Raw genomic sequence first — 11,202 nt, 5'->3', positions numbered from 1 at the left:
AACAATTTATTGTAGTCACGTTATAGGAAAATGGTGCATTGAAACTCACAATTAGGATATTTTTTTCAAAATGTTCTCAGATATATCAGGCTCTCCCACTATAAATCATGGTGGTTATTTTTGCTGGACCACTTTCAAAGTTCACCAGCTGGCATACTTTCCATTAACAAAACATGTGCAAAAGAAAACTCCACAAGACAATGGTTTTCAATGTTGTTTCTGGTTTATAGACCATACATTGCAGTCCATTACAAGTTTCTCCCAACTTTGCAATTCTTTTATGTAACTTGTTGTGCTTCAAAGTTACACCAGGTACACAGCTAATATAATAAACGTTTTAAGTACAAAAATATGGTTATAATATTCAGGCACCAAATAGCACAGAATTTAACATATATCATAACACATTTTATGTACAGTTCGTCAGCCTTCAAAATGTAGTCACAGCTGTATTGCAAGTATTTTCCATAACCTGACAAGTGTAGTGTACAACTGATACCACCTTCAAATCAATAACACTTATATGTTCCTGCTACATCAAATTTGCAAAGTACCATTACATTTTTTTTATAAATGTTCAAATAATGTATAGCATAAATAACTAACAATTCGTTTTATATGATTGATTGCACATTGGACAGGACATTCCTCAATGTTTTAAGAGCTCTATCTAAGGCATTGTTTGAATACCTGCACAAATTATGGAAACAAATACCATGAGTCTGATATCTAAACTTCTTGCAAGAGCCATTTAAATGGCAAGGGTAAAGAAACTTAGAGCATAACAACTGAAGAGGTCCGCTTTAAGTGTAAGAAACTACACTATATTGTGGCCATCTTATCAAAATTTTAAAAAGCTTATCCTTCACTATAGACAATGCAACATTGCTAATTTGAAGGTGCGTTTGAAGCCTTTGCCTGTTTCCTTCAAATAATTATAAAAACTAAACTAACTGTACAGTCAGATCACTGCTATGCAGACACTGTTGATCCTGTCAAAAAGTATGAGGAACATATGTAATTGCAAATGCCTGAAAATGCATTACAAATACCACAGTGACTCATTTTAATATTTTCCTCCATGTTTCTGCTTTGGCAATACTCAGGAGTTATGGCAACAGATTTGTATGAGGAGATAACTATACAGATGTTATAAAGGCAACTTTTGATTCACTTACTTTTAAATGCTTTTCACTTTCATTATGTACGGTTATGTGCTTCTAGCCAGTTTAACAACAAAAATCCTTCAGCAATGAAAAGTTTTTAAAAACATATTGTAGTGAATAGGTATGAAAATAAAAATGGCTATTTCCAGACAATAAAATATGTTACTATGCAGCACATCAGTGGTTAAAAGGTAAACCCATTCAAATAATAAAACATGAGATATTAAAAAGTCAATTAGCAACTGAAACATTTGGCTAAAGGTTTATGTCACCTGCAATTGGCTCCCCAAAAATAAACCAATTAAAAATAATTTCCGTCGTTGCACTGATGCAGACAAATGAGTCTTGGAATGATTAGAAAATATGTCCATTAAGGCACTGCAACTTCCAAAAGCCGGTTGCCTTTCCGCTTGCATGTGGGAATGTTGCCATTCTTCTGGTTTCCTTGTATGAATTTGACACATACATTCTCCTGTTTGAACTGAACGATGAACCTAAAAGGCAACAGGAAAAAAAAATCAAAACAAGAACACATTTATGTAGCCATCACTCGATGAGCGGGTTTAGGAGGTGGGAGATTTTTATGCTACTGGTGTGTCCGGTAAAAGCAAGTGAAAATACATACTTCCACATTGTTCTTCTGCTAGGCTACAACTACATCTTACATTAGGGGGCTAAACAACTTTGAAACACCTAAATGGTAATTCGGTAATCCCCCAGATAAACCAATTCCAATCATCTTTGTGCCAGAAAAAGATGTTGGGATCTCACCTCTTCTCAAACAAAGCAAAAAACTAGTTCTCACCAGAGCAAAAAAAACACTGTGAAAATATAGGTGTTTTACACCACTTCAACTAATGTATGTAAAAAGTAACCCTGGGCGGTAAACTCCTCTCTGTTCGCTAAGTTTGCAGAGCTTTCCACACTCTGTGGAGCACGTGGAGTTCCCAAAAACTCTGCTCTGCATAGCGGAGCAGAGTTTTTTTTGCTCTCGCTTGCGCTTGTCACTGTCAAATTAGCGAGCGCGAGGGAAGAAAATCCCCCTCCCGACGAGATTTTACATTGCTCACGCTAGCCAAGGTCTAGTTGGCCAGCGTGAGAGAGGAAAATCAACCTCCTGGCAACATTCGTCAATGCGGGTGGTCGGATTTCTCAATGCGAGTGGTTGCGGCAGGTTGCGACTACTCGCGTTGAGAAACCTTCCGGTCATGTTGAGAAAGCTGCCGCGCGAGTAAAAAATCTACTCGAGCAACAGAAAGGAAGCTGTGCCCTCTTGCGCTACGCCTGGTGCAGTTTGCGGTGATTTTACAGTGCAGGACAGACAACCGCTGCTCAAAATTGGCTTGACCCCAACGCACTCCGACGCTCGCAGAACTTGGCATGCGCAGAACTCTGCCCAGACTTAGTAAAAAGGCCTTACATGGCATACAAAACCTCATACATTACAATGAAATTAAAATGTTTTAAGATTTGTATTCCCTGAAATAGCCCACAGTATAGATTTGTTCCTGATTTGTACAGTACACTTTCTACCATTTGTAGCCCGGGTGCACAACGCAGTTGTCAAACAAGACATTGTGCTAACAATATACTTACAATGTACTTTGGGTCCCCACTCCTTCAACAATTGGCTGGTTTTAAACCAGTTTCTTTCAGCCTTTGGCTTCAGAATTTTTCAACTTAGAGTATTTCTTTCTCATCTGATGCTATTGGCTGTTAGAATGTATCTTTTCCCCTACAAAGTAGTGCTCATATTCAACTGTATGAGGGACTACTTTCCAAATACTGACTCCTCATTCCACTCCTGCTGGCTCCCTCCCATATGTATCGCATGAGTGCTCGATGAACTTGGCTTCTTTTTAATTTCTTTGAAAAAAAAGACTGAATATATTGATGTGCGTCTTGCCTTCAATATGATCCTCTTCTAGTTTATATGCAAAAGAACGATGGTACCACAGGAGCAGTCGGTATTGTCCTTCCTATTTTCCAGGTCACAGAAATTAAAGTAGGGCTACACTGAAGATTACATTGCCATCCGACTTTTAATACACACAGAAATAAAAAACGTGATCTAGAGCTATCTACACCAGCATTTTTTAATTAGGCTTTCATCGCCTTACGCTGCAGGTATTAAGCCCACACCAACTGGCTTTGCCAATACTTGTTTATATTTATACTGAAAGCAATTGGCGATTCCCCTTATGATTAAAGACAGTACTACAAGACGAGGTAACTCATGTAATTAAATGTGCAATATACATATAGACACATATACATATACACACATACATATATGAATACATGAACTTTTTTGAGAACATTTCATGAAGATTTGTCAAACGACGCCAAAGATACAGGCAAGTCAAAACGCTTCTCCTGTGGAAACAGGTGATCACCGATAGGTTAGGGGAGGGAAGGGAACCAACAAGGACCCCTGCAGGGCCAAAAACAGCACTTTCTTTTTGGTGGGATCTGCGGAACCTGCCGACATTTTTTAAAATATCAAGCGCAGGCTCCAGTGGATTGTTAGTTATCACCCCCAGTGGGCCAGGGGGCATTTTGATAATAAGGGAGAGGGGCGCACGGGCTCTCCTCATAGCGCTTATTATTGCCCACCACTTCCCCGGGACTAATTTCTTTTTAAACAGGGGCCTCTCAGACCACCCTGTGACGCCGGGGCCAAATGTAAGAAAGTAATCGGGGGGCTCTTGGAACCCCCCCCTGTGACCCAGACATCACCACCTACCCTGGCCTACTGCATTTCTATGGGTGGGGCCTCCCTGGTCTCAGGGACCACTCCTCCCCGGGGCAAAAATGAACATTGTATTGGGGGCCTCAGAGACCCCCAAGACCCACCTTCTGGAGCCATAAATGGCTCTGGGGACCACTACAACACATGGCTGGCACCTGCTATGTCTCAGGGTCCCTGTCCTCTGCAAGAAAAGTGCATCAGTGGTACAGGCAATTATTCCACAGACTATTAATGTCATTATGGGCAAAGCACCCACAAAACAAGACAGAATTCCATTCTATTTTTCTCATAAAACAAACCCGCTAGAATCTGATTATTCCAAAAAACAACATCCCAGGACAGACACAGGATGTTAACTCTGTGTGTTCCTCTAGCTATGGTACCAACTCTTCAAGAAAAGCGTATCATTATGGAACAATATTTGCAAGAATTCATACTACCACGCATTGCACAGCCTCCCCAGCGGTGTTACAGGAGGTGTTAAAAATGATGCAGGTACACCAGCTCTACATTTAGGAATGAAATTGAAGGGTAATTTTGAGACAGTTTTCTCAATAGTTATGAGTAACATTGGAGAAGAAGCTGCAGTTCTGCCAGTGCGCCACTGGTTGGCATTGATTCCTATTCAAGATCTCGAACAGGAACTTCCAAAGATTATTTCAGAAGTTTACACCTCTGTGGACTGTGATTGAAATCGGGTAAAGAGAAAGTTGCACCAGAGATGAAAAAAAGCAAAAGATGCAACAAAAATAGTAGCCTGGATCTCGCAAGAATAATCCAGAACGGGTGGGTATAATTTGAGAGACTGATGAAAATCAGAAAGCCAGATTGGTATCAGTATTTTGATTGTCCTGTGGAATGGGATATGGACAGTAATGCTTCAGGAGAACACAGCAGAAATTACAAGTTTGCCAGACTCTCAAGGAACATCTGGTGGGGACTCGAAGCTAAAAACACATAAAAGTTAGGACTCTGAATGAACACATAAACCCTCCAGAGAGATTGAAGGTGACATTTTCGCTGAGGCTGACTGGAATCCGATTTTCCTAAAGGATGCACCTCAGAGTTAGGAGGTAATAAGGCAACCATTTTCCTCCTTAGCACTTGAACTCAGGGAAAAATAAACATAAGTGTGGGCTTTGAACCAGGCTCCTGTTTATAAACAAACCTACCGGGGTAGGACAAAGAATCTATTCTACATGTGATTCCCTTAAGAAGTGAGACACAAGTTCAGGCTTAATATCCCTTGAAGCACAAAGCGAAGCAAAATATAAAAAGTGATTTTAGATCACCTATAATATCAAGGTATAATGCCTTGACATTCTACTATGAACACTCATTTTCCCCAGATAATAAAATGAACATGCTGTACAAAATGCAGGATTAATGGCTAACCAAGTTAAGAAAAATATATAATCCCACCAGCTATACGTACTGGACTCTTTAGACAAACAAATAGCACCTGAATCCCAGTATATACTTGTTTTTTTCATTCAGTTATACTCAGTATGCTTATTCATGATTGCCTCAAAGGTATACAAATTGCCCTGGGCTTTGTAGGAAGAATGATGGAGTTCTCAAAATAAGACTTTTGTGGTGCTATCAAACATTGATATCCATGTCACGGATGATGACTTAACTGAACACCTGGGTAGGGTGGATCAGATTAACAACTCTTTTAGCCCAACATGGATATAAAATCAAATTTAAGAAATATAAAATGTCATATCAAAGTGATTTTTTTTTATCATGAGCTATCCAGAGAGTGTAAAGTATTATCACGAGACTTCCTCAAGAAGTGCGATATTGTGCAAACTCCAAACACACTAAGGAAGTTAAAAGGCCTAATTAGATTGTTTTACTTTGGAAGAAGTAACTTGCAGTATTATGCTGGGTAAATTAATCTACTGTATGAATTAATGACGCTGACATTTTCTGAAAAGAACTGGAAAAAAACAAAGCTATCTTATATGAACTGCAAGCATACATGTTTGAGATTTTTGCCCTCTTCTATTGCCTGATTATTCGCATACACTGGACACCAAGACAAACCTAGTAATTAGGGTTGTTCCTGGTACACATATGTAGTATACAATGTGGGACAGACAACTCCCGTAGCATAGAGATCCCACCTGTGCTCCTCTACAGAGGAAATGTTTAATCCTATTGCGAGATGTCTCATTCAATACAGCAAGCCATACTGAAAGAGCATCTTTTAGCACAGAAAAAACAAATCATTATAGTTTCCCCAATATCTATGCTGGAAGCAGCAACAGAAGCTAATATTCCGCATTGCTCGTTGCAGTGGGCTGCTACTTTAAATGATACGTATGTAAATTTTGAATATGAATCCCACACCTCATTCTCGGGAAATTTTGCAATACACTCAAAATATTCCACAAAGCCTGAATGTTTACCCATACACAAGATACGATTTTTCAGGATGTTGACCTCAGGGCACTACATGCACAAACTAAATGTCTGGGTAATTCCACTGCACAGCTACCAAAAATACATGCCCTGCCACTTTCCCTACAAAAACCTGATCTGTGAGCTCCTACACTTATTATGTCAGATTTAGCATTTTGTGTACGAATCTATAATGTGAATTCTCTGCATAGTGCTTAAACAAATTCAGAGATTTAAAGGGAAAAACATCGATAAAAACAACTACATTGGGGAAAAGTAGCTGTTCTACAGGACAAGCTTTGGCTTCTGTGGCTAATAAAATTGAAGGGAACTGTACAGCAGATCTTGCGGCACAAAGAGTGGTGCAAACCTTTAAGATCGCTGATGTAACTATCTCAAACTAAGATTGATGCAGACATTTTAGTGACAATATAAGAAACATTGATAGGGGAAAACCCTCCTGATGTTTTTCCCTCTAAATCCTCCTACACTCGCACTAAGAATAATGTTCATATGGGCTTCATACCTGGGGTAGGAGACAGATACAGTCCTAATGAGTAAGCTAGATAAGATGTAATTAGGGTGGCACATGAAGGTATAGCTTCAGCTCATGCTGGCATCAGTGTTACTGTATCAATGTTACAGCAACTATACTGCTGCCCATACTTATTGAGGCTCATAAAAAATATGTGCAGCAATGCAATATTTGTCAATAAATAAAACATACAACTGTTGTAAGATCAGCACATACTCTCCTTACTATCTCCGTTAAACCATTTGGAGTAATTGTCCTCTACCATATTTGGACACTCCCAAGCGTTAATCAATGTAAATATATATTTGTTTTGTTAAATTCATGCTTTAGATTAATTTGGCTTGGCCACAAAAGATTGTCACTGCTCAAGCAAGCTGTAATAAATGACCTGCAGTGCCTAGCAGCAATGGCTGTAGTTCATACTTTTCAATCAGACAATAGTCCTTAATTCAAAGCCGATGCACCCAAGCACCTTTGGGAGTATGCCTGTTGAATTTGCACCTGTTCCACCTGGTATCAAACGGTGTAGTAGAACAAGCGAATTGTACACAAGCAACTCTTAACTGCTATCCTGTATTGGATACATGATTGACACAGCAGCATACTGCATAGCTATTACAGAGTCCAGAGAGCAGACTGTTGAAGAAACTAGAACTAAATGGTCCCACATGAAGAATTCTGACTCTGAAACAAGTGAAGAAAAAGTTATTAAAACTGTTGACAGGTGGTTTGTCACAGTGAGAGAGCAGGTTCTAGAAAGAATCCCAGACAAGAAAATCTTCGAGCCATCTACGCGGCCACCTGTTCTTGGAGTAGCAGGCACTTGAACAGTACTCTTGCTGCTGCTTCCTGGTGCAAGAAAGAGCAGGACGATGTTGATCAATCACATTAAAAAGCATAGCATAGTTGATTTGGTTGGCCAGATACCCATCAATATGAAGGTGCCTTTGACTCTACAATAAATTACCACATTTTCTTTCTACTCCGCAGAAACTAGATTATGAAGGGTGCAACCATGCTGAAATCTTCTACACCATTTTAGGTCACTGATGATTCTGCTTTTCTCCAGTTTCACACCATGTACCAGTTTCAGCAAGTGAACTTGACACTGCAATAACAACTGCAACGTCTGCATATGCTGGTTTATTGACGCTGCAATAACAACAATTGCAACCTCTGCATATGCTGGTACATTATGAACCACAAACAGAAGCAACATCAGTTGAAATTATACAACTGCAAGAAATTGCGTTATACAAAAATGACTGACACAGATTTTGAAAGAATGAGAAACCATCCCTCCGACAATCAGTTCACATAACAGATGACTTATTTGCTGCTTCTTCTGTGGTCATACATCTGGGATACTACTTGATTCTTATCAATGCTAATGTGGATTACAATATTAGTTATATTTCTACCTATATTTCTACACTGGAACTATATTTCTGATAAAAGTGTGAAATTTCCTGTAGCTCAGGAACTGCAGGCGCAGTCCTCTCACAGCAGAGTAGAACAGATTTATCAAGCTGTGAACATCATCTTGTATCCTACACTGGATAGTGCGTTTTGGGAAAAATATATTAATCAGATAAAAGGTCAGAGGCGTAAACGATTTAAATACCTTATTTTTTTTAAATATCCACAGATTACATAATTCCTGGCCCTTTTAAAAATTCATGGAATATAAATTCTGTCAAAGAATAAACAATAGACTAAGGATCCTATGTCTCTTTAGATAGTGAAGATCACTATTTAAATGTAGAAAATCATCAAGAGCGGTTTAGATTGGATTACGGGCAGCATTACATCCATAGTTCACACAGTGCCTGAGCGAAATATAATTATACATTGTGCGAGCATTGTCAGGCTCCAACCATAAATATTCCTTGAAGTTTCCAGAAAAAGTTTCCTTATTTCAATAAACTGATAGGTCTGAGCCATCAATTTTGTATTATTCCCAAGAGCCAGAGAAACTGAAAAAATACTGATCACTAAACACAGATGTATTTATTCTATACAGTTTGGTTCACTTGCAGTCCAAGGTTATGTATGTTAGAAAGAAAATATAAATTTGAAAAGTGTGAGGGGAACCAGATACTATATTTAGTTAATTTATGATTGCCAGAAAATGCTTTCTAAACATAACAGTTCAACAAATAACATGCATGAACTGTGTGTCTGTTTGTGATTTTAAAACCCCATCCATTCCAAAAACTATTTCAACACATTTTTCATTCTGTAAATGGAAATAAAACATCACTGACAGTGAACTGGGTAAAATGGTGCAGTATGACTCACAATTTAAATGTGTTCAGTTGAGATGGAACAGCCCTATGGGCAATAGGACGTACACAGATGATGGGTGCATGAATAGATTATTTTCAAAGCAACTGGACCATTAGCAAACGGACAGGACACTATACAAAATATGTTTCCCAATGACGGTAGCCAAATATAGGGTTGACGATTTGTGGCAACAATGGTAACTGATTCCAGTTTAACTGCTGTGACAGGACATCTGTCAGAACTTTGTAATTTGAGTGATTTCCTCCTGGTTCCACACCCTGTGAAGAGTAAATAATTGGCATCTACCTTGATATATGCAGTTAGTAAAGAACAAGCATATTCAAGAAAAGCTTCTGAAAGAGTTACAGAAACTGATACACAAATAATGCAGACTAAATTTAAGCCTACTAACAATTGTTTTCAAATACTAAAAACGGGTATATACAATATCAACTAGTTTTTTTTTCCCACCTGCAATCATTTGAAAAAAGGATTAAATCTCCAACAACAAGGGCAGGCTTAGATGCTAGCAATAACTCACAATTACATTGAGGTTTACAAACTTTGAAAAACAAGTGCCCTGGCAGCTTATTAACACATTTGCAGAGTTTAATCTTCATAATTTGACCTTAAATTAGACACCGATTGCAAAAACGAGGAATTGTACGCTCTATTTGATAGAAGAGATAGAGTACGCCATTTTCTGTGGCAGAAGACATACATCTCATGTGGCTATTACATTGAGTAATCTCCTTGCCAATCACTGCCTTTCATATTTATGGTTGTCAAAAACACATCCTTAGGGTGGTATGGAAAAACTCAAAATGCCTTCCTTTAACTTGCCTGCAAATTTTCTATTGAGTTCCATTGTTGGACAAAAAAAACATCCTGCAATCATAAGCACATCTGCATGCACCAACCCACTAGGGCGCTGACTTCTCTGAGTCCTCCGCTCTACACAGGATGTGTAACTATTTGCAGCCCAGCCTTGCTAGTAAATTACATGTAGTACCTATTTAAGTCATTTTTTCTTATTATACACTCCAAGTGAATGGTTCTTGTCTAATTGCAACAGATGAAACTTGCGGTTGGTTGAGTCCCGGTTATATTTTCATGCTTACTGTTAAAATTTCATTTTTAAAAAAAAATATTTCTAAAAAATGCTGTGGCACTACATGTTATCCTCCAAAGAAGAGGTTTGAAGGTTTTACCTGGTCAAAAATAGACGCACAAGTTACTCTTCAGTATCGGCATATCTGAAAGAAACCTTAGTTAGTGTTAGATTCCTTACCTTAGAATATCCCCAGACGTCAGACTGGATCCGGAAAGTTTTGCGTAGCAGTACCGCTGGGCGTCGGTAGGCGTCGTCTGCCGCTCCACGTCCGTCGTCGGCGTCATGATCACCAGAATGACGTTGGAGTACTTAGACGCCGCCCTCGTGCGGCGTCTTGTACATAGCTTTCCATGCCAGGAACGCAGAGCCATGCCAGAGACCGACAATGGTGCCATGAAACTAGGGCCCTGAAAGGGATGACCTTAACCCTAGATATCAGTTTGCAGAACGGGGAGGATGGGTGGAATCTAACACTAACTAATGTTTCTTACAGATATATCGTTACCGAAGGTAAGTAACTTGTGCATCTGAAAGAAACCGGTTACTGTTAGATTCCTTACTTTAGAATAGATACCCCAGCAATACTAACCCCGGTGGTGGGTCTGCGAACCAAGATCACACCAGAAAGTCCTGGAGAACGGAACGGCCGAAAAAGCCATCTCTCCGGACTTGGCTGTCCAGGCGTAGTGTCTAGCAAACATGTGCAGCGAAGCCCACGTAGCTGCCTGACAGATGCAAGGGGACTCCCCGACCCAGGGCAGTAGTAGCCGCCGTGGCCCGAGTGGAATGGGCCCTCAGCCCAACAAGAGGCTCCTTTTTCACCAAGGAGTAACAGACCTTGATGCACAACCCGACCCACCAAGAGATGGTCCGTTTGTGCACCGCCCGTCCCTTCTCCGTGCCCATGTTACCAACAAAGAGCTGGCCGTCCACCTGG

General features: G+C 39.6%; 1 protein-coding gene across 5 annotated transcripts in view; it reads right to left on the bottom strand.

The window, feature by feature from the left end:
• Positions 1 to 201: 201 nt before the first annotated feature.
• The window catches only part of MYO1B (myosin IB), a 911,317-nt gene continuing 900,316 nt past the window's right edge, over positions 202 to 11,202 (bottom strand). For 3 of the 5 annotated variants that reach the window (XM_078680405.1, XM_078680401.1, XM_078680400.1), the window contains exon 31: positions 1,404 to 1,660. In XM_078680405.1, the coding sequence (XP_078536531.1) occupies positions 1,537 to 1,660 (124 nt within the window). In that variant the 3' untranslated portion in view covers positions 1,404 to 1,536. Of the gene's footprint in view, positions 1,661 to 11,202 lie in introns of all 5 variants that reach the window. The other 2 variants (XM_078680402.1, XM_078680404.1) reach the window with 1 other exon arrangement.

The sequence above is a fragment of the Lissotriton helveticus genome, chromosome 3_1 (genome assembly GCF_964261635.1).
Source record: "Lissotriton helveticus chromosome 3_1, aLisHel1.1, whole genome shotgun sequence".
NCBI lineage: Eukaryota > Metazoa > Chordata > Amphibia > Caudata > Salamandridae > Lissotriton > Lissotriton helveticus.
Note: the sequence above shows the minus strand (reverse complement) of the source record. Positions and strands in the feature narration are given on the sequence as shown.